This window comes from Thamnophis sirtalis, unplaced genomic scaffold (assembly GCF_051295495.1).
Source record: "Thamnophis sirtalis isolate CommonGarterSnake01/CBP01778 unplaced genomic scaffold, rThaSir2_p1.2 scaffold_3, whole genome shotgun sequence".
Taxonomy (NCBI): Eukaryota; Metazoa; Chordata; class Lepidosauria; order Squamata; family Natricidae; genus Thamnophis; species Thamnophis sirtalis.
The window spans coordinates 77,271,372-77,296,934 of NW_028261383.1; the positions used below are offsets into that span (position 1 = coordinate 77,271,372).

At 37.5% G+C, this 25,563-nt stretch overlaps 1 protein-coding gene across 2 annotated transcripts in view; it reads left to right on the plus strand.

The window, feature by feature from the left end:
* The window catches only part of CACNA2D2 (calcium voltage-gated channel auxiliary subunit alpha2delta 2), a 621,934-nt gene that overhangs the window by 154,489 nt on the left and 441,882 nt on the right, over positions 1-25,563 (plus strand). For both annotated transcript variants that reach the window (XM_087709243.1, XM_087709244.1), the window contains exon 3: positions 15,580-15,696. In XM_087709243.1, coding sequence (XP_087565369.1) covers positions 15,580-15,696 — 117 coding nt within the window. The remainder of the gene's footprint in view (positions 1-15,579; positions 15,697-25,563) is intronic.

Sequence of the window (25,563 nt, forward strand, 5' to 3'; positions counted from 1 at the left end):
TTAGTAGAGAGAGAATAATACCAAAAGGGGATCAAAGTTTAATAAATAGGTATGGTAGAGGGACTAAAGAAATCATTACACAGAATTTGAATTTTTTTCTATGCAGCAGGAGATTCTCCAAATCACAAATGGTGCAACTGATAAAAATAATAGATTCCAAACCACTAATCAAAACAAATATATTTATCTCCTTTTGGAGGAAGTAGAACATGACATCTTCCTGGTTGGTCACAGATGTTTAAAAATTCTCACAGGAGAGCAGGCTTCTGGTTTTCTGATTGTTTATTCAAAATTTGCTCTCGCTTTTTCAATAACTTCAGATTCCAAAATAGTCCTCTATTTTCTTGGTCTCAAGGCCATGATGGAGATACCAAGCAGCAGTAGTATTTTCTGAAACATGCAGTTTGGTTAGGGGGGGGAGAGCAGAATTTGGGTCAAATTGTACCAAGTCTGGGAAAGCTATATTTTTGAAAGAGGGAGGTAGGACAAAGGAGACATTGGAAAGAGTGCCTTTTATTTGGAGACCTTAAGACAGGATGCATCTGGATTGGATCATGTTTCTCACTAAGGTTCTAGATAGGCCAGACAATGAACAATGAAAAAAAAATCCTTATATTGTAGATTGGCTGTGGTGAAGTCCCCCTTCAACACTCTCTTAGCTCCTGCTCTTACACCCTTTCTTAGAAATACAGTATGTGCTAGACAAGCTAGGATCATGACTGTGCTTCTCAATAGCAACAGGAGGTCAGGGAAGAAATATTGTTTTAATACATAAGAAAATGCATAAGGACATTGGGGATTTAGTAGGCATGATCAATTGTAGTTAGAAGTAGAATTGCTTTTAGTGAAAGTTTCAGAATTGGCAAAAATTGTTCCCTAGAGCCTCAGCCAGGTTCCTGGTCAATAGTAAGACTAATAGAAAATCTGGTAAGGATAAATATGAAGGGTAAAAAATATTGTCAAAGCTAAACAAAAATCAACTGCTACATAATATAAGGAAAGTGCAAATTCTGACATAGTTTAGGACAGTGGTAAAACAGAAAATGAATATATATATATATATATATATATATATATATATATATATATATATATATATATATATATATATATATATATATATATATACACATACACACACACACACACACACACACACACACACATATATATATACACATACATACATACATACATATGCATACATACATACATACATATACATACATGTAGTCTTTGACTTATGACCTCAATTGGGACCAGAATCTCCATTGCTAAGCAAGGCAGTTGAATCATGTCTCATTGTATGAACTTTTTTGCCCTCTTGATATGCAAAGTACTGCAGTTGTTAAGTGAATCACGCAGTGGGCTTCCCCCATTGACTTTGCTTGTTGGAAACAGGTTAGAAAGGTTGTAAATGGCAATATGATGACCTCAGGATGTTGTAACTATTGTAAATGCATTCCTGTTGCTGAGCACTCAAATTGTGATCACATTTTCGTGGGGATACTGCAGCAGCACTAAATGATATGAACATGTCATAAATAATTTATTTGTAACTTAGAACAGTCGCTAAATGAATGGCTGTAAGTTGGAGACTATCTGTAGTTGGTACAAAACAGCATTAAGATAATGGGATAGTCTGATACCGCCATCAGAACATTTCAGGTCATTGCCTTTCTTTTCTTTTTTTTACATCCTTGTAGCTACCTAATAATTCTGTAACAGATAATAGCTTGTCAGCTAGACAGTAGGCTCAGACATAAACAGAGACAGAACAATTACTCCCGTTCTAGGCGACAGCAGGTCTAGAGTTTGGCATTTAGAATTTTGCAAGTAGACAAGCTAATGGATGTCTCTGACGTTTAGAAGATGGTGGCTCTGGGTTCAGCAGTTGGCTAGAGATGAATGTAGGGATTGCCCGTGATGGGCCCTGAGAGTGGATGGACGTTCATGGCTAATGCATGCCTTATTTTGAGTAATGAGGAGAAACTGTATGTGCTCTCTACCTTTAAACGTTTGGAGGGCAAAAAATGGTGAAGTCTCCCACGAGACAAATTAGTTTTCAAGACATCTACAGTACCGCAGGCTTACACCAGCTTATACAAGCTGTAATTTTTCAGCATTGAAAAATAAATATGTCTAAGAAAGTGGTTTTTATAAAAAGCACTTTTTAAAAAGGTGAATACACTAGGCAGCTGCTCATTTATCCCTAAAACAATTATCTAAATAAATACAGTGTGAAGAGCTCTTTTTCATAATTCATTTGTGTTCCTCATGCCCTCCTTCCTGTCTTTCCATCCAGGCGGCATTTACTGATTCCTGAGAACACACAGCTCTCCTTGGCTGTTGGAGCAGATTTTTCCTACTGGTTTTCCATGTTATTTCTCTTTATAAGTATCTTCCAGCCTAATAACTTATATTTTTTTATTCCTTGTTTTTATATTGAAAGATCACATAGAACAACAGCACCCGTATGTCATTTGGATATTAGAACCACTGTTAGTACAGAACAGATATTTACTGCAATTGTTATTCTTCCAAAGTAGTTCAAGTAACAGTGATGGTCACTTTCTTATGCAGGGATAATGTTCATTTACCATATGACATTTGAAATTAGCCTATTAGCTGGGGCTAAGGCAAGAGTGGCATGGTGGTCTAGTGGTGAAGATGCTTGCCTCTACTCAGAATGTTGAGAGTTCAATCTTAGATAGCCGCAGATGTTTCTCTCTCCTAGGGCACAAAGAAAAAAAATACCTGCTGGGAACTTTGCATAGGCATCAGGAAGGGCATCCAGCCAGTAAATGCTCAGCTCCATCCAGTTGCCCCAACTCTATCATTAATAGGTTGTAAAATAAAGGGAGAGCTAGGGCTTTTAGATCAACATTCTGATAGGCATCAAGAAAAGGCTGCTTTGTGCATATTTGTATGTATGTGCAAATAAACATTGTTTCATATGGCTGGAAGGGACCTTGGAGGTCTTATAGTCCAACCCTTTGCCCAAGGCAGGATTCCTTATTTCCAGATTGGACCTCTCTTTGAGGAGCTTCCACCCTTTGCTTCCTGTGCCTTCAGGTGCTGTGGAAAATAAAGAAGGGTTTCTTCCCTCTTCACTTCAGTAGGGGAAATGACAGCTATGAACTAGATATTGGCCAAGTCCTTTGGCCAAGGATTTGGAGAGAGGAAAAATACTGAACATGCATTATATAGCAATTATTAAATTTATCATTTCAGTGTTAGGTTAATTCCGCCACCTTGTACTTACAATGCACCATTTATGCACCTGGAACTACTATTTAATTAACCAGAACTTTTTGTGTACGTTTGTGTTTGTTTGTTTCATTATAAGGACCTGTCTACATAAATGCATACATCAATTTGTTACTCCTTCTCATAAATAATTGCAAGGATAGTTGGCTGGTTATTATTTAGATATCAGAATAACAACTGCTTAAGAGTGCAAAGTACACAGAAGACAAGGTATTTTTTTTTATGTCACACACAAATTTATGTATTTTGTTCTCATAGAAAGTGGGTCTTATTGGGGGGGGGGATGCTGGAGATTGGAAATGGGGAGAGCAGCTGTAGATTTTTTCCCCTTTGCCTGCCAGTACTTAGCTCTGAGTCAGCAACATGTGCATCCTGTTTAAAATTGGCTTATTTACCTCCCTCTGAGAACAACAAGCATCTTGGATCAGCATGACTGTGACTACTGGAAGACTTTGCAATGTTGCTGCAGTTTGGTTGATGTCATAGGTGACACTAAAATTGTGCTGATCTCTGCCTCGAATTAAACTGGCTGGATTGGAGCGCTCTCAAAATCTTACTGTTTTGTCCTTGCTCAGCATTCCTTCAAAAACATGTGCTTATTTTTTTTACCCTTTTGTCTTGCCTTCCTGCCATGCATCAGTTCTGCCACCACAATATGTGTCTATTCCTTTTTGTACTAAATTTCAATCCATTTTCAAAATCAGTGCCACTGTGGTGATTGTTCAGGGATTCTAATGGTGAAATCAGATGTCCCTCCTGTCCCTGCCTGCTTGAATATCCTGGATGCTGCAAAGAAGTTGACATCTTATTAATGCAATAGAGACAGCACAATGATTGCAAAAACACTATGAAATACAGGCACTAGACAATGACATTTAAGATAAGCAGGTGAGCCTGGGAAATAGATTTTGCACAGTGTTTCTTCTAGATTTTGAGAAGCACTCAATTTTGGCTTTCCTGTGGTCTTTTGAAAATAATTTGGGCACTTAAATGTGCATTTTTATTGATTCCCGGTATTGAAAGTGATTCACGAAGTACAGTTTAATGAGGAAGAACCTATGGTTTGGTTTATTCAAATGCATTGACGACTCCAAGAATTAGAAAATGCAAATGAATGATGTCTTCTTCTTAAATTAAACTGACTAAAAATCTAAGCACATTAAAGCTAGTAGTATCACAATACATTTGAATTCTGACCTTTTAGCTTGTTTATTCTTAAGAGAGCAAAGCATATATGCAAGTGCCCACTCTCTCAATTTATTAATCCTAATTTATTTCTACAAGCACTTTCTCTGTAATACAGAGAGTACAGCCGCAGACTGTATGTAATACAGTCGTAGAGCAGCAATTCAGAATATTGGTTATTGCGCTCAGTATTTTACCCGGCTACAAATTGGCTAATGCCAATTTGACAAGATTTGCACAATCTACTAAAAACAAAGATGTTATCAGAAGCATTTTGAACCTAACTGAGGCATTCTCAACCTATTCTACAATTTAAATTGTCTTAGTTCCTCGATCATATAGTTCCCGTAAAGGTATTACCCATAAGTGATTTATAAGTGATTTATCATTTATAGCTTTTATGTACACTGAGAGCACCGAAGACGAATTTCTTGTGTGTCCAATCACACTTAACCAATGAAGAATTCAATTCAGTTCAATCCTACTCAGTCTTTGGGGACACGGGCGTCGAACTGGTGGCCCGTTTGGGGTGGGCATGGCCCTGCGTCACACACAGGCCATGCCCACCCCTGCTCTGCAAAGTGCATCATTTGATGGCAACACAATGCAGCGAGTTTGACACCAGTACTTTGGAGTTTGTTGATGAAAGTATTTAGAATTTGTAGAAGATATATGTACCTGCATTTCTTCTAGCTTTGTTTTTTTTTCTTTGGAGAGTCCTTTTTTTAAATTTTCGGCTTTCTAATTGGAGGTTTTGCTGAATTGCTTTAATTGAAACTATGAACTATTTTTCATATATTGCCAAAATTATCTTGGTGGACATGGAGGGTTCATATTTTAAATTTAAAAATGAGCTTTTCCCCTTATATTTATGTATTGTACTATATAGTGTATGTCTCAGTATTTTGTTGCTGATTCTCCTACAAGATTCTGAGCTGGAAGCAGAAATCTAATATTCAACTATACTACCATGTAAGGACCTAGAAGTAGAGAGGAATTGACTTCCGTTTTATTCCTCCTAGGTTTAGGAAGAAGCATGAAATGATAATAATCTCTGTGATAATTTTCTGAGATGATAGATAGATAGATAGATAGATAGATAGATAGATAGATAGATAGATAGATAGATAGATAGATAGATAGATAGAATTAGAAATTGATAAGCATTGCAGAATTTCCCTATTCAAGGTTTAAAAAAAGGAGGAGAAAGTGAATCATACAAAGAGATCTCAACCTGCTTTCTTATGTCCACAGATACCGAGTCAATTGTGCAGAAAGATTTTGCAAATTATATTGATAATAGTAAAGTTAGAATAATAATTACAACAATAAAAATTACAAGAGGGGCTACAAGTTGTAAAGACTCAACAAAATCGATCCATTTCATCTTGTAATTATATGTTGAATACATATAATGGAATGCTGGACTGAAATAAAATGAGCATGATCTTCAAATTGGAGGAAGGAATATCCAGAATGTATGCTGTACTGGATGTAACTTTAATAAGTGAAAATGATCTCCAAGCTCTAGTCCTATCCATGTTGTTACTATGAATTGATAATGACTTGATGGCATGTAATCAATCATTCTATGCAGGAGTGGGTTCTGGCAGGCACTACTGCCGGTTTGCTTATGTGCGCGCTGTGCACGCATGCACAGTGCAATATACATTCTTCTGCGCATGCGCAGAAGTGAAAAACAAGACAGCAGAGCTTATGGCAACACCCAAAGAACCGATTTGGGGGTGTGGCAGGCCTGCATCATTGCCAGTTCCAGCGACCCAGGCTGCAAAACCACTACCGGTTTGGCCAAACCAATCCGAACCAGTAGGAACCCACCACTGATCCTATGACATTAAATAAGAAAGGCAGGCCGGCCTTGAAAAAAATACAACATTTTGATTTTACAATGTGGTTAATGTTAAAAGAACTGAAAGACCAGCTTAATGACAGATCATTGTGGAGAAAATCTATATGGTCCCTAAGAGTCAACACCAACTTGATGGCAATTGATCAATATTTTTACAGTAAATCGTATTGAAAGCAATTTCTTATTTGCACGTACCATTTCTCTATGTTATTCTGTGAGTGAATTGGAAAAAATAGAGGAAAGCAGAAGAAGAAAAATTTCTGCATTGGATTGAAAATGTTACTTCTGATTATCACATTGTTGTTGTTAGTTATGAAGTCATGTCTGACCCATCACAACCCCATGTACAATGTTCCTCCAGGCCTTCCTGTCCTCTAACATACTCAGGAGTCCATTTAAGCTCACACCTACTACTTCAGTGACTCCATCCAGCCACCTCATTCTCTGTCATCCCCTTCTTCTTTTGCCCTCAATCTTTCCCAGCATTAGGCTCTTCTCCAGTGAGTCCTTCCTTCTCATTAGGTGGCCAAAGTATTTGAGTTTCATCTTCAGGATCTGGCCTTCTAAAGAGCAGTCAAGGTTGATCTCCTCTAGGACTGGTTTGATTGCCTTGCAGTCCAAGGGACTCAGAGTCACCATATACATGGTTAATCATTCAGGATTATTAAACCTCAATGTAACCTTTAGCTGGCTTTTTTGCTTCTTTGTTGATTGATTGACAGTTTCCCCTCATTATATAGATTTTGAACAGTAAGCCACAATTCAATCTTCAACAACATTAAAGCAATCAGAATTAACAACAAACTACCCATGGTGGTTGCCTGAAAACCACCAAGAGTCAAAAGTCCAATGGTAAATTGTATTGAGGGCAGTGAAATGCACTTTTGAATAGGTATGCATAGATTTGAGCTGACTATATTTTTCATTCCCATAGTAAGAAAACAAGATCAGCTGTATATTTTTTAAGTCCTTCAGAAATAACCTTGCCAATAATATTGAAATGTGGCTGTTTTTCTTGTACCATTTTTAAAGTTATAAAAATTGAAAATGTTCTCATAGAACAGTTAGAGAGACAATTTCTTTTCTCAGAAATGATTGGGAAATGCACAGCACTTTGAGTTTTTAAAAGCTTTGCATAACAGAAGAAGCCTACTGAGAACATTCAAATTTTGTAGAAGTTGTAAAAATATTTGGAACTAGTAGGCATTTCACTCCCTGAATGGTGTTTTCATTTTAGCTGCTTGATAGGATTTGGGGGAGACTTCTTCTTTATTACTTCTTGTCACATATATAGTTTGACTTTCCAAATTTTGACATTTTAAGTTTCCCTGATTTCTCCTTGCCTGTTTCTTAGACCATAAAACTCTATTGTTTCTCATCATTCATAGTGATTTTGGAAGTGACATATCCAGTTCAACAGCTTGCTCTGTTCGCCCAACAATTGTCAGTGAAATACTTGGTTGTCTCTAAGAGATGTTTAAGGCGAGCTATCACTGAAGACTTAACCATGCATTAGTTTGTTTGATTTGCTTTTAAGTTGGGGCCTCTTACCACCACATGAAGTAGCAAATTCCATAGTTTAATTGTGCAAGATGTATGTCCTTTTGCCTGTCTTGAATTTCCCAATATTCAGCTTTATTGTAGACCTTCAGGCTCTAATATATGAAAGAATAAGAAAAAAACCCTTATCTGTTTTCTCCATGCAGTTCATAATTTTATGAGCATATACTTGCGCTGACTAATCTTTTTTCCCTAAACTTAAAAAGGCTCAGTTATTGTAACCTTATCTTGGAGGAGAGTTGATCCAACTTCGTATCAGTTCTTTACTTTTTCCAATTCCACAATATACTTTTTGAGATACAGCAATTGTTCCACAGAGAATTTCTAGTATGTCCACAGCCTTCTTATATAAATTGATAACTGAAAAAGTATAATATTGACAGTTTATTTTGTTATATTTATCATCTTTTTGTGTTTTTCACAGTTGACTACTCCAGGTTGACATTTTCATTAAATTTACCTATTATGCCCCCAAGATCTGTAACTCATACACTGTCATTGGATGGATATAGTTATTTTTTCCATGAGCATTATTTTGTGTTTATATTAAAACATTTTCATGCTGTTGCTATTTATCCAGCTTGGAGAAAGCCCTTCTGGAGCACTTTGCAATCTGTTTATTTTTATTACTTTGCATAATTTGGTCTGATCAGCAAACATGGCTATCTCACTACTTACAAATAACTTTAAATTAAGGTTGGCCATGCCATGTTTCGAACCATGTTGGTGAATTACAGTTTTCCACATGTTTTGCCATTGGATATTGTGAAAGGTATAGCTGAGTAAGACCTGGAGGGGAAGAGGCTCTCTACCTGCTTCACTTACTAAAAACACACTAACTTCAGACAAATTCTTGTCTCTACTTTCTGCTTATTAATTTCATGTTATTTATCTATACGGTAGATATTTATTAAGAAATAAAGCTCAGTGTACAATGTAGCCTAGATCTGCATTCAAGTTTTATTTGTAGACAATATGATAACTAGCAGCAGTGATATACTCATTGAAATAGTTACTGACAACAGAAGCATTTCCTCTGGATTTATATCCATACTTCTGGCTGATTCATAAAATCTATCTTTTATCTGCAATGGTAACTGTACTTATTTTCATATAGTGGTTGTCATCATTCCCAGCTAGCTCCCTTAATCCCTGGCCAGAAAAGTACATTTACAAAAAAACCTATAATAGGTAAATGTTTCATGTATAAAAGACAGCATCTTACTTTGTTATGTTTCAAGAAGCATATACAGAATTGCTCCTGTTAAGTAAGCTCCCCGTTGGGAGAGCGAGTACGTTCAGAGAAGCATTGTTAGAGTTGTGTTGGAGAACACACAAACCAGCATACAGAGACATTGCAGTTTAAGTAGGCTTTTACTTTCGTGGAAATAGAGGTGTCAGAGTCCATCAAGCAGTTCAAGTCATACACGGTTAAGACAGTCAGACATCAATGTCTTTCAGTTAAGGGATAATCCAAATAACATAGTCCAGTATCATATAATCAGTTCAGAACTCAAAGTTTGCTAGCAGTTGCAAAACTTACAATAGCTCACGGCACTCAAATCAGATCAGCCCAGCATCTAACGAACACAGAGAGAGCTAACAGTCCTTCTGGCTTCTTCTTATGGCCGATTGAGGAAAACAGCAACCAATCACATTTTACAGTATGCTTTAAAGAAACAGGTACAATATTGTTACATGATTTATATATTGCCATCCCAACTGTTAGATTATATTCCTAACATTCTCCCCTTTGGATAGGACAATATATAAATCTTATAATCTTAATCCATATTCCTCGCAACAACATTTATGCTTCATGGTACCTTTGACCTTAGTAAAATGATCTGCGATGTTATCTTCAGACATACAACACTCCAGTGTACTCAGTTTACTACTAACACTTTGCTGTACATTCAGATATCTTATATCAATATGTTTTGACCTAGTTTTTACAGCAAGATTGGATGCCATTTGAATTGCTGCTTAATTGTCTTCATAAACAACAATAGGTTCTTGTACATTAATTCCCATATCAAGTAGAAGTTGTTTATAACAAACTACATCTGTACATAATAATGACAGACATGAGAACTCAGCATCCATAGTCGATAGACTTAAATGTCTTTGTCTAATAAACCACCATCCAATTAATGCCTTTCCCAGGAATACAACAAACCCTGATGTTGATTTCCGTGTAGACACATCTGTAGCAAAACTTGCATCAGCATATGCAGTTAATCTCAGATCATCTCTAAATTCTAAATACAATGCATAATGCACCATTTTCTTAAGATATCTTAATATCCTCTTAGCAGCTTGTCAGTGCCTTTCAGTAGGTTAAGCATTAAGCCTGGCTAATTGATTTACACTATATGCTATGTCGGGCCTTGACCAATTACTCAGATACAATAAGCTACCAATTAATTGATAAATACCTTTATCAAACACAAGGCTTTTTACATCATCATGGCTAAATTCCTGACCCATTGGAGTTTTTGCTGGCTTACACAGTTCCATCCTAAATGTTCTGAGTAGCTGGTTAATCTTCTCAGTTTGTGAGATTTTGTATCCTCCCCTAGTTTTATCTATTTTTAAACCAAGATAATGCCTAATCTCACCGAGATGTGTTATACTGGACTTCGTCTTTAACAGTGTAATAATCTCAGTAGCTTCTTGCTCAGTTTTAGTGATTAATGCTATGTCATCAGTGAACAATAGCAACAATGAAATCACACCATTACTTTCTTTCTTAAACAAACATGGATCAGCCATGCCAGCTTTAAAACCTATCTTAGCTAACTCTTTCACTATACATTGATTCCATTCATAGCCTGATTGCTTTACGCCATAAAGACTCTTTTTTAAATTTCCAGCAATCAGCGTTATTACCATTGTTTAACCCTAAGGGCTTCTTTAAATATACAGTATGTTGCAACAATGCATGGAGGTATGCCGTCTCAACATTTAAATGATTCACTACATATCCATGCCTAGCTGCCCAAACCAATGATGCACATAATGTTATAGCCCTTAGACTAGGTGCAAAGACCTCATCATAGTCATTGGCTGACTAAACAAACCCTTGTGCTACCAATCTGGCTTTATGGGGAGCAGTCCCATCTACACTTGTTTTAATCTTGTAGATTCATTTACATCCTATGGCATGTTTACCTAGGGGTAACCTTACATTTCCATATATCTCTAAGTTTTGTAAGGATTTCAGTTCCTTTTCCATTGCTGTTTTCAAACTATCTGCTCCTCATTAGGATACAGGGTTAGTTCATGATACGCAGCAGGAACTTTATCTACTTGACATGCTATAGTAGCTTGATATCTGTCAGGTGGTCATGTTACATGGGTTGAATGTTTAGGCAACTCAGGGCTCACCAGTGGACTCTCCTGTTTCACCTGCTCCCATTCTTCTAGTTCCTCCAGTACCTGCACTTCCTCTTTAATTGCTGGTTTTACTATTTCATCACTAGGGACTACCTGGGTATCGATAATTACATCGTCAGTTGGTTCTAATTTATTCCACCCCATGTGTTCTGTAAACTTAGCACTAGTGCTACAGTGAACCTTAGTTGTGCTCTTCTCCCAAAATCTTAATGATCTATGGTTGGCCTCGTAACCTACGAAAAATAACTGTCGAGCTCTATGTTGCCCTTTCAGTCTTACTTGTGAGGGAATATGCACCCATGCTGGGGCTCCGAATGTATGTATGTAGGTAACTTAAATCTGGTTTTCTGCCATGCCACCTAGTGAATGGCAATTCACTGGTTGTTGTATTCACCACATTATTTAAAACATGGTTACTACACATCATAGCTTCACCCCACGGGGTTTCCTGCAAACCTGAATCGATTATCATAGTTCGAGCCATGGCCTGTAATGTTTGCCCCCTTTGTTCTACAAAGGAGTTATGTTGTGGCCTATAAGGAGCAGAACATTTGTGCTCGATACCAGCTGATCTTAACATCGTTTGATGTATCCTCTTCAAATTCTCCCAACATCTTGCAGCAGAATTTTCCCCACGAATGTGTACTAATTGTTGGTCATTCAGTGTTAGATCAATTATACACAACGCCCCTTCGTTGCATCGCTGAAAATCTGCTATCTTCTTGGCATCATCATCAAGCAGTTACATTCAGTGGATTCTGTACAGCATCCAATAAACCTTCCCTACACAGGAGTAGACTGCATTTCATAGACCAGGAAACATAGTTTGTTCCATCCAACTGGATTATCACCAATAGGCTTGATGATGGGTCACTCGCCATCTTCTCCAGGATAGTGCAATCACTAAATAAACAGCTGTCTGTATGCTGTATTGCTTATCAACACCAACTCTCCTTTAGCTATGTCTGGTACACTTTGGGCCCATAACCCGTTGGGAGAGCGAGTACATTCAGAGAAGTGTTGTTAGAGTTGTGTTGGAGAACACACAAACCAGCATTCAGAGACACTGCAGTTTAAGTAGGCTTTTACTTTCGTGGAAATAGAGGTATCAGAATCCATCAAACAGTTCAAGTCATACACAGTTAAGACAGTCAGTCATCAGTGTCTTTCAGTTAAGGGATAATCCAAATAACATAGTCCAGTATCATATAATCAATTCAGAACTCAAAGTTTGCTAGCAGTTGCAAAACTTACAATAGCTCAGGCACTTAGATCAGATCAGATCAGTCCAGCCTCTAACGAACAGAGAGATAGCTAACAGTCCTTCTGGCTCCCTCTTATGGCCGATTGAGGAAAATAGCAACCAATCACATTTTACAGTATGCTTTAAAGAAACAGGTACAACATTGTTACATGATTTATATATTGCCAACCTAACTGTTAGATTATATTCTTAACAGCTCCCAAAGACTGAAAGTATCAAGGCCTAATGGGGCAAATAGACAGCATAGTCTACAATAGTTTTTTTTTTTCTGGATAAAATCAGCAATAGCCAGTGGGAAGAGATTTGGCATTTTGTAATAGGAAAATGCTGGTGTCAGGATGCCCTCTGCATCCATGATTTTGTCCTTGAAGATTGTTCCTTTTTCTTTTGCTTCCCAAATTGCTGCTGCTCAGTTGGAGCTGCTGTGCCTTCAAAACACATTACTTTGTTATGCTGTTACCCCAAAAAAAATAAGAGAAGGGAAGAGAGACATAAGAATCCATAATACCATGTTCTCTTATATTAAATGGTTTTGTATAGTATTTTTCCATCCTCTGGCATGTACAGCTTGCTGTTTGACAAGGTGAAAATCTAAGATTGGTATTCAGGGACATCAATTCACCTCCAGCTGCCCTTATATTATCACGAAGGAACAGCCTTTCCAAACAGCAGGTCAAAGGCATTTTTTAGAAAGACATGGAAGGAACAGCCTTTTCACACAGCAGGTCAAAGGCAGTTTTTAGAAAAGCATGGAAGAGGCCCACTGCCAGAAACAACATTGGATAAATATTCATTGTTGGGTATTTGCATCCTTCTATAAGCTACTTAGGCTGCAATGTTCAAAAGTCTATTTCTGAAACGGCTTCACAAAGCTTGCCTTTATTTTGAAACAGTAATATTATTCGTGCATTGTACAAAGTCTGTGGAAAGATATAAACAATGCAGAAATAGTAAGTCCTGTCTGCTTTATCTGTACTTACCATAGCCAGATTACTATTTGAACATTGAATGACAGTTGTGTGTCTTTGATGTGTGTTGATAATCTATAGTAATGTTTCTTTCTCAGACTGATGCCCTCCAGATTTTTTTTTCATATATATCCATTTTTGTCTGGCATAGATAGAAGGTTATATGTTATTGCCAATTGAGGTTCTCAGCATGGATTCAGTCTTGCTGTTTACTGCAGCCAGATTTGCAGGCCATTCTGTGCCATGATTTCTTTTCCCTATGGTATGCTGAGTAAGTCACAAATTTTCTTGGATTAATGCAATGTGTGAGTTCAGACTGTTTTACAATCTTGGAGTCGTCTTGGTTGCCATCTTTTATATCAGTGTTTGCCAACTTGCTGCTCTCTGTGTCTGTTGGACCACAAATTCCATAATTTGATTCATGGCTACACTGATTTGGAATTAAAGAGTTTCTTAGGGTAATTGGATAGATAATAGCTGGATAATACTAATTGGAAATTGCAGAGAATACAGTTCAACTTGTAGAATGCACCGGGTTGGCAAGGGTAGTTTTTGTAAATTTGTGTGTGTATTTTTGTATATGCAAAGACATAAGTGAAGAGAAACTAATTCTAAGAGTTCATGATAAGGATGTAGGTGGAGACCGTTACCTTGCTGAACTAATTGGTTTTTCTGATGCAAATTACAGTCCTATTGCCACTAGCACTTCAAGTGCTATGATAGCAGTGGTCTGTAGATATTATAAAAACCGAGACAGCTTGCTGTTGCATGGTTTCCATTTATTTACTCTAAATATTTTCCCTCTTTTTTTCCTTACAGACTTTTAATCATATTAGTCTGTTTCAGTGTCTGTTTTGAGCTTCACTGGCTGTGCCACCACCTTCAGCTATGTACCATCTGCTGCTAGTCTCAATATCCACTGAATTATATGCACAGTGGGAGAGATGAGGGCAGTGTGCTAGGTTTCAACCACTGGACTGGGCATATGTGGGATTTCGCAGAATACTTTTCTGATTAAGGCTTGGGGGCATGCCATAAATATCCTGAGAAAATGAGAATCTCAATTTCAAAGGGTTCCGACCACATGGCATGCTCAGCTTGTAAAAGTGGAAGGATGTTCTGAAAAGTGAAAATCACAGAAATTAAATAACTGGCCAGGCCCTCAAACACTCAAAAGCCTTGTGTTTCTATATCTATTTCTTTTTACATCCTCTGCACCTTTGACCTTAACTGCTTGCCTGGATGTTGTAAATCCATCTTTACTGCCTTCTCTTTTATAATACTGCAGTTATACATTTTATTTATTTGTTTGTTTCTTCAAATCTATGGCCACCCATCTCAGTCAATGACTGGATAGCTTATAATTCTGAAAAGATGTAGTGAATAATTAAAAAACATTAAAACAGTAAAAAAAATAAAAATATCAAATTCAACATACTCAAGAGTAAGATATTTGAACATATGGATATCTTACTACTATACATGCATGTACTGTATATGTATAGATATTGAACTATAGGTAAATATAAATATTGTATGTAGAGTCAGTGTAGTATAGGGGTTATGGTATTGAAGGAGAGGAGAGGAAAAAACTAGGTTATACTTGTGATTTCTTCCATTAGACACAGATTGGTGGGCCAATCACTCTGTCCTAGAGAGTAGGAGACCTAGACTGAGAGGTTAGAAAGCTTCAATCTCTCATACCTGTATTGATAGATTAAATTGCTACTGAAGGTAATTTCAGAGGAGAGTCCATCATCCTGCAATGAATTAAGCTTGCCTAGTGATTAAAATTAGATATAAAATCTGTGAGATGCAGGTTGGTTTTTTCACAAGACCTGCAAGGACTGTTATTAAACGTATGAGAAGAAAATATATGAGTGAAAAAGCTGTCCATAGGCAGTTGTTTGGTTTAAGAATTTTATTATAGATTGCTCATGGTATTTCCTACCCTGAACATTTACTGTATTCTATTCTTAGGGGTTTCTTTTCCAGAAGTATTTTGTAGAAGGTTTGAATTCATGGGTGCTCCAATTTCTTTTTTTGTTCATCTCTTTCAACAGATCTATGATGAGAAGAAGAATTTATTTGAAGTAAGAGACAACATCCCTGAAAAAATCGTGGAGAAAGTGGCAGGGGACATTGAGAGTCTCCTGGCCAAGAAAGTCCAAGCTTTAAAGGTAACATGGTTCCTGAGTTTCAGTGTATCTGATGAAACAGGCAGGAGGCAAGCAATCAAATTGGTACCTATGATGATGTTCTGGTATCTCCAGGAATTGATTGATACTTTATTACAAGGTTTCACAGAACGTTTCTTAGAAACGGATAATGTTAAACAAAGTGCTTGCAGAGCTCTTCCAAATATTTTCTCCTTGGCATCTCTCACATATACAATTAAATATGGTGTGAAATGTTTCTGGTTAGCCTTTCTTCTATAAGCAGCCTAAACTGTCTCAGGCTCCAGCCTACTTTTCAACTCTTCAACTGAAAGGCTCCTTTGGAAGGATAGTTTTGCAAAATGTGAGTGTATAATGGGGGAATGAAGCAGAGAATAATAGCAATTGTCTGCAGTTAAATCTGGGCTTTCAAGTAGGTTTTCAACCCAACTTTTCATTTTATATAATTTCCTTCCTTGTGTATACAGTGCCAGAGTGGATCAGCATGTTTAAATCTCTAATATTAGATGGACCTGACTTTTCCCGTGACAACGTTCAATATATACAGTTTCTGTTTTATCTTCTCTGCTTAGATATCACATTGAGGATTCTCAGTTAGTAAATTGCTTTTATATGTGCATATTTTTGCATAGTTTAATTGCCCCAACATTATCAGATATTAAATTGTTTGTTATTATGACCTGTTTGTGATTTCCAAGAAACCTTGGAGCCATAGTAGTTCATAATGCCAAAAAATAGAATAGCAATAATAATAATGATATATATTAAAGCAATAATAATACATATTAAAGCAATAATAATATATATCAATTTTGGTAAACCTATATTTATTTCAAAGGCACATCAACTTTTCAATCCATAAAACGAGTAGCAAAACAGAGCATGACAGTTTCAGAATGTAGATTAAAATCAGTCAGATCCTTTAGAAAGATAAGAAAAAAACAATACAATAAAGTGCATAAAGATTAAAGTAGAATTATGCAAAATTGCAATCAGCTTCAGTCATCTTGGCAATTGGCGTTTTCAAAGCTCAGCAGTAGTTCAGGTCGCATCACTCCCTCCTCTCTTTTAACTAGGTCAGTCTTTCTACATGCTACCTTCTTTCCCAAGTAATTTAAAGAGACAATCATATATAAATTTCCTTGAAGAATAAGCTCTGTAAAGTCAGTGTGACTCAGTTTCTCAGTATACACGCATGGGGGCAAGTCTTGGCTACTACTGGTACCTTCACACATCATCTGTGTTCAAGGCCAGATGCTAAATTATGAGAGATGGAGAGATTATGTGCTACGATCTGATCCTGCCCCATCCCAGAATTAGGAGTAAAGTGTAATGCTTCAAATCTTGCAAACCCCAAGGCTGTAAGATTTGCACCAGCCACCTAGAATGAATGTACACCCTACTACTGTACATTTTTAGTGCACAACATTCTGAGGGCTTTGATTGGTGGTTGTCCTAGCTGAAGATTCAGCTCTGCTCAACGTCATTCCACATGAAAAGCCCCAGCGTACAAAACAGTCTGCTTACTTTAATGTTTTCTTTTTTTTATTTCTCACTGTACCAAGGACCAATTAAATTTGTTTTTAATATCCTTGAATTTATGGATTGATTCTTTTACTTAATGACTGCTGGATGGGAACAGAAAGGTTAGAGCATTGTGTCTTCTGGCTGCCACCTAGTGGTCATCCAGATTTTTGCTGAGATGCACATACTGAAAAACTGGAATTTAAGGGTCCACTGTGAGGATTAGTGTGAGAATTGTAAACTATCCCAAGAATGTAATATGAAGAGAGAAGGCAAGGAACTTGTGCTTTCTTAGGAGCAGCAACTGCTGGGGAAGGAATTCCCAATTACACAGGAAAGAGCACAGCAAATGCCCAACTTTTTCAAATTACATTTCAACTACATGTGTTAAGTCATGTATAGGATGGGCATTGTCAAAAGTTTTATACCCTCTAGATCCAACAGTTGATCCATACATTTAAAAAGGAAAAGGAACTGCAAAGTTACAGATTCCCTTGAGGCCAAAAGAAGGGTATGGGTAGGTAAAGAAATCAGGGACCAGAGTGAAGAGACTGAATTCATAGGAAACCACTTGGAGTAAGAAGATTGCTGATATGGCATATATTGTTTTCCTTGAATGCATATTAATATGTTCTACATTGCACATAGTCAGTTCTGGCAGAATATTAAGGAAAATATTACCTCAGAGTATGTTGCAGTGCCTTAGAATGTCCCTCGACCAACTCAACTACTGGTAGAGGAATGCAGATTTGGGGATCATTAGTAGGCCATCCTCAGGCCAAGAAAAGAAAGATGATGGTGATGTTCTCCATAGTAGATTTGTCTCATAAATTGTACTCACATTTTTCTTTGTATCCACATGTTAACCTTTTAAGCACATTTCAAAGAAAGGCAATGCCCACTATATTACTACCCTGTTTTCCTGAAAATAAGACCTCCCTGGATGATAAGCCCAATCGGGCTTTTGAGAGCATGCACTAAAATAAGCCCTCCCTGAAAATATAGCAACACAGCAACAGCCATGAGGTGACCACCTCAAAAATAATAAGACCTCCCCAAAAATAAGGCCAAATGTTTATTTTGGGGGTCAAAAGAAAATAAGACCTTGTCTTATTTTTGGGGAAACACAGTATTAATCCTAGCCAAACTTTTACTCATATGTATGCAGTTTGCATAATAGATATGACATTGTACAATACCAGAACCAATTCCATCCCATCCAGCAGAAATCCATAAAGAGTATGATCCTCTAGTGTTTGTTCTGCAGCATATATCCTATGGTAAATAAAAGTTTACTTGTGTATTTTGAAACATGGGTTTTACCTCTTAGTCCTTCTCCAAATGGTATCCTAGTCCCACCACTTTTGGAGTGTGGCCCTTGGCATGCCTCACAAGGCTTGGCACATGACTTGAACTCTGCATATCTCCATCCCACCACAAATGTGGCGTTTCCAACCCCCCACTCCTCCCATTTTCTGCTCCACATTGAAAATAGTGTTTTTCAGTGTTCAGGGTTGCTTTATGGTTTGCCTGCTGAGCTTTCTTTAAGTGCTGTGCTCTGAACAGTGTGCAAAGACAGGAACACCTTCTTATCTGGGTCATCTGGTCATCACTCTGTAGCAGCCTAATCTTGGCTGCAGCTACTCTTACCACAGCGGCGTTTTAGTAGCATAGTGGTCATGGCAGTTGCTCCTCCTCCTCCTTGCAAGTATGTTAGGGACCAAAAAAATAAATTAAAACAGTTATGCTGGATTTCAAAGATGTAATGTTTTGCACATTAAGCAAATGCTATAATCATTTCCCGCTGAGAGGTTCTTTTGTCCGTGGGAGTCTAATTTAACTTTGTATGCATATATTTTGTTGCATGAGTATAGATGTAAAAATGTATAACTATATATCCAGGAAGATTTGCCCACAGAACAGATTGGCAGTTGGGTTTCCCTATAAGGAAAGTTGGAACTGGGGAGTTGCCCAGCTGGGGGCATGCTAGCTGGCAATCTAGTCTGAACATCTGGCAAATTGCTGCCAAATCCCTCAAACCAGACAGAATTTTCTTAAAGCAGTTTAGAAGTCAGCTGGCATCAGCATGGAACTGCTTTAAGGATGCAGTACTGTAACAGTGTAAGCCTATGGTTCTTTCTATTAATATTTGATTCCGCTATATTAGAAGTTCTTCTGTTTGACTACACGGCAGATTGCCCACTATAATTGACATTCGCTTTTGTTTTGGTTTCTTTTGTATTTACAACAGGGTATATATGAAGACCTCAAAAAAAATTTTTTCTTCTTTATACTGTAATTGAGTCATTGAGAGACTTTTCCTTTTATTCGCAATAAAAGAAAAGTTGTGAGTTGTGATTTCTTTTTCATGTACATATGAATTGGGATAATGAGGATGAGTTAATGGAAATGAATGAGATGAGCATAATACTCATGACCCCAGTGCATTTCATTGTATTTATTCTAGACAGCCTTACCTTTCCTCTCTGTGATATTCCTGTAAGAATTGGAGGATTAATTTACTAAAGGAAGTTTTATACTGAGTCAGCAGTGACTGAAATAGGAGATACATTCATGCTGATTTAAGATTTTATTCATTTATCAAACTTGTATCCCTCCCATCTTGCCAAAGATGATTCTAGACAGCTTACAGATATTGAATAAAAGGCATATTAAAACATTAAAACAATAAAAGTCATAAATTCCTTGCTGGGCACAACAGCATGTCCTTTCACCTGGCATGTGTGGAGTGGGCTAATCCATCAGGTTGAGCCAGTTTTTCAGGTAGACTGAGCCCATGCCATGAAGAGCTTTAAAGGTGATAACCAGCACCTTGAATTGGACCTGGGAGCAAACTGGCAACCAGTGCAGCTCGTGGAACAGCAGTATAACATAGCCTACCCTAAGGGCCCCAAGAACTGCCTGCACATCTGCATTCTACACCAACTCAAGTTATGGATACCCTTCAAGGGTAGCCCTATGTAGAGTGCATTGTCCAAGCATGAGATGACCAGGACTTGAATTAGTGCAGGGACTCCCAATCTAGAAAGCGTGCAACTGGCACACGACATGAAGTTGTGCAAAGGCTCTCCTAACATTGACTGCAACTTCATCAAACAGGAGACACAAGTCCAGGAGAACATCAGATCACACACGGGTCTATCTGGGCTAGTACAGCCACATCCAAAGAAGAAGAAATCCTAGAACCAGAAGCTTTTATTTATTCATATCTTGCTTTTCAGAGCAAAATATCAACAAAAGTAAATTAAATATCTGTGAGCTGTTTGATGAGAACGTTAATGCTTATTATCTCTTGGCATTCCTGAAAAAAACAAAAGAAATACTGACTGAGCAATATTGATAGGATATAAGTGGTTTTAGTTGAACTTGTAAGAATCTACAGTGATTGTGTAATCCTTACATATTCATCCAGAATGAAGACCTAGTTCCATGATGGTGAACGGCACATGTGCCACAGGTGTGCCCTCTCTTCAGGCATAAGAGCCATCACCTCAGCTCAGCTATTTTGTGCAGGTGCAAGCATCTCCCACAGGCCAGCTGGTTTTCGAGTCTTTGCCACACATGCACAGGGGTGGGGCACATGCAGGAGATGTGCACACATGCGCAGGGGCACAGAAGGGGCAGGGGGAGCACAGGGGGTTGCCCGTGCATTGCATTAAGGATGTGCACGCACACTTTTGGCACATGGCAACGAAAAGGTTAACCATCACTGACCTAGTTTGTTCAGTGTACAGTGGCTTCTGACTAAAGGATTGTATTCCATGGATTGGAAATAAATTGCACAAGAAGAAATTGGGTAGGGAGTTGATATTCTGAGATAAAGTATGTATTGATGTCAATATAACCTGTCTCCAATATTTTAATATTTCTGCCAGTTATTCTGGGTCACAGAGTATTTTCCATGTCTTTAAAATGCTGCATTGTTCTACATTCTTTTGATGCTACAGTTGAAGTATGTAATTTTCCTATGGAAACTTGAATCAAGATAATTACCTTAAGTTGATATTTGTATTTTGCAATTTCTTTTGTACAATAATATAGCAGTTGGGCAGTATGAAATTGATTGATTGTGTGCTATCAAGTCAGTGCTGATTTTAGTAACACATAGATTTTCTCTATGAAGATCTGATACTAATCTGGTCCTTCAGGTCTTTCAATGTCACACCCTTTGCCACTATAAGTGAGTCCATCCACTTTGCTGGTGGTTTTTCTCCTATTTCCTTCCCTTTCTCTGCATTAAAGCATTCTGTAAGAGAGCTAGGTTTTTGCAAAAGGAATCCAATGCAATATGATTTGAATCTCATCATTTGCCCCTGGATTCTGGGTTGATTTGTTCAATGAGCCTTTTGTTTGGGTTGAAGTTATTTTTTCTGTGTGTCTGGATGTCTCTCTGCTGTATTTTTACAAATATTCTCCATCACCAATGTTCAAAAGTGTGAATATTCTTTCTGCAGGCTCCAAAACCAGGAAAGACATGTTGAGGTTCTTCTAAGCCACTTCCTTTTCCTCACTTATAGACAGAAATCTTGCTACACAAAAGCAGACTACTCACACCATTAAACATATACTTTGAGAACTCCTAGGGAGGACCCATTTTAACTTCACATACAAGTTATCCAAAAATTTATGTCTCTTCCTTCTCTGGGATGCAGTCTCCCCCTCCTGGGAATCCTCACTACATTTCACCACACTTTCTATCCTGCTTCTTCAAAGTGCAACATTCACTTCCATAGAGCATCACAGGGCACAGTACATTTAGTTTGTATCTATTGATAGCCCTTGTGTTATTGCAGTTGAAGTAAAAGTAGTCATTAACAGATAGGACGTTATGGCAAATTATCTTGTGCACTAAGCTCAGGTTGGAATGTAGACAGCATAGTTCAAGGTTATCCAGGCCTAAAATTTCAAGCCTGGTAATATACAGAATTTATTATGGGGAGTTGAATGCTCTTCTTGTAAAAGTATTGTGTAGTAATGACCCCCCCCCCAAAAAAGTCAATGTATTAGCATAAACTGACAAATTATTCTCCTACTTCATTTCTGTTTACTGGGTCATACAGTCCAAACTGCAATTTCTTCCACACAATTTCCAATGTTGACATTCCAGTCTCCAGTCATAAGCATCATATCTTGCTTATACTCTTCATCAGTTTGAGACTTGACTTATCGACACAAAATCATCAAGTTCCTCTTCTTCAACATCATTATTTAGGAAAAGATTTAGATAATTTCTGATCCCATCTAATCAAAACTAAAGGATTGTCCATAAAAACTAATTGATTGTCCATAAAAACCAATTGATATCATTCAGTCACTGAATAATTTGTCCCCTTAAATGCAAAACCTTTCCTTCTTTTTCATGTGCTAAGTAATAAACAATTTGATCTTCTGACTCAAAGAATCTAATCCCTGCCCACCTGAAGTTGCTGATGCCTAAGATGTCAATATGTAGTTGGACTTACTTGGACTTAATCTTCGTAAATGTCAACATCCACAAGGCAGTGACCGTTGCATTGTGAAGGCCAAAGGCAGAACGTCACGGATTACAGAGTTGTTTATCTGTGTGTTGTCCTGCCATTGGGTTCTCAGCTTGTTTCACGGTTCTGTCGCCACGGGAACCAACACTCCCCATTTATCCAGGCTTGTGACCGGCTATGGTTTCCCATAGGCTGGGTATATGTAGTTGCTTCATTTCATATTTACTGCTTGAGGTTTCCCATGTTCATGCTTCTTATGTTCTTACTATTATTCTAACGTTACAGCATTGAGTTTTCTTTTCCTGTATGGCAACATTAACTGGATGTTCCAAAGGATTTAATCAAGCCATCAGTACTGCAAAAGATCCTCAAGTCTTCCTCAATAGCATGTTGAGTCCGACCTGAGGGACCCACCATTCAGAACTATATATCATTTTATATGGTTTATTCATGGGACTTTCTTAGTAAACTATTGAAGTGGCTTACCATTGGCCTTTCTTGCTTGGTATGAAAAGAATGCCTTTCTCGTTTTCCCTAAAGTTTCATTTAACCTTTAGATGACCCTAACTGTTAACTGTACTAAAGTGAAACTAACCTTCAGATGACCCCAACTGTTTTGAAGGGAAATGTAGAACATTTATATTTGGGTGGTCTTTTTCTAGTTCTATGTTTTGTTAAGGCCTGTTGATGTCTGCGTACTTTTATCTGTTGATGTCAGTGCATATAGATAGTGCTTTGGTTATTTGAAGATTATGTTAGTAATGACCAAAAAAAAAAATCAATGTATTAGCATAAACTGACAAATTATTTTCCTGCTTCATTTCTGTTTCCCAGGCCATAAAGTCCAAACTACAATTTCTTCCACACAATTTCCAATGTTGACATTCCAGTTTCCAGTCACAAGCATCATATCTTGCTTATACTCTTCATCAGTTTCAGACTTGACTTATCGACACAAAATCATAGAATATAAATCACAGGCATTTCCCTGCAGTTCCTCAGTTCCATAATAAGCCAATAAAACCGAAGCAGTCGGCGTGAGCTTGAATAGACTCCAGAGGATGGTAGAAGACAGGAGGGCCGGAAGGAATGTTTTCCATGGGGTCACGATGGGTCAGACACGACTTCTCAACTAACAACAACAATGTTTCTATGTGACTATTGCCCCACTGTAGGTGCCGTTTGCTTTAGATGGGCTCATCTGTGTCAGAAAAAACCTCCCCTACAAAGTAGAACTTGGAGAGGGATTGTGAAAAAAGGGGGGAAAGAATTGTTTACTACTCTGATCAAGACTCCCCCCTTTGTCCCAAATTTACCTGGGCACCAGAGTTCCTCAGACTCCACCTGGTCTGTCTCTTCTGGTCTTAAAGCAGAGAAGCTATGTGTGTTTAGTACATTTATATACCACCTGCTCCTTCAACAGATCTAACCTTCTTAAATAAATAGTACAGACATGATCATGATAATAAAAACACAGTCAAAATAACAAAATGTAAAATATTGAAAACATTAAAAGAGATTAAAAGGCCAGAGAAAATAAATGTAGAACCTTTATGATCTGTAAAAAGGAGGCTAATTTCAACTCCAGTTGGCAATTTGTACTATAAAAAGAACCCTGACACAGAAAAAACAAATTGAATTGTTGATGTCAAGTATATGATGGGGCTAATGATAGGACTCACAAAATACTGCATTAATGATCTAAATGCTGAGAGTGGAGTCAGAAGGAAACCACAAGCATTGACATTGTTTCAGGGGTAATACAGAACCTTAAAGAGACATCCCTTACCATTTCTGCTGCAGCATTTTGAGACAGCTGCTGATTTTGTACTGCTTTAATGGACTGCCTAACCAAATATGTACTACAGTTGTCTGATTGTCAGTTTACCAAGACATGACTCACCAAAGCCAGGATTGTCCTTGTAGGAGGACACCCATCTGATTTATTAGATAAAGGTGGTTGAAGTCCCTGTTCACTCCAGCTCTTCCTCATCTTTCCATTTTCACTACTATAAAGGTTAACCTGATTTTAAAAGGGTAATGCAACACCACCACCACCATGAAAATGTTTTTTTTTTAAATTTGGATCCTTTTTTCTTTCAACTTCTGTGCTTATTGAAGGGGAGAATATATTGCACACACACATCCCCTTTCAGTAACAAAATGTTATTGTTGAAGGCTGGAAAGAATATTTCAAAACAGAAGAGCTGTCTTGGAAAATAGTTTCTGGATTTTGTATAATTAATTAGTAACACCTGTGATTATTCTGCCAAATCTTCATGAATTTTTAAAGCTTTTAAAATGTATAGTGTGCGGCTAGTTTCTGTCTGCTGGAGCACAGGTGTGGAATATTTAGGAAATACTGTTTAGTCCAGAAATTCTGTACATTACCACCCCAGAACTGATTTTATGGCAAAATATCCACATTAAAGAACAGGGATTGTTATCCCATCAAAATGGATGCTGTAACTGGAGTACTTTGAGAGGCAATTTCACACTTCACCAAGAGGTAAATGTGTTGTCTAAAAGTACACTTGCTCTGTTTTAAAATGCAGAAATGTGTGAGCCTATATTTGGGGAATTATGTGGGAAAGAAACTGGTTTTTTTTTTCATTATATATTTGCACTGACTTTGATGCTGGCCTGCTTATTTAATTGTGCTGTGCCTTAACGTAATACAATTGTGTTGGAAATAGTAATTTAGCTTATCAGACTGAAAAGAATGGAGAGAGCAGCACTAATATAAACCACCAATACTTCTGCTTTTGATTGGGTGGGAGTATCTCTTAGGCAGACTGAAAATTTCTTGAATGTTAAGTGGTTTTCACCCTGTTTCTAATTCCTCAAA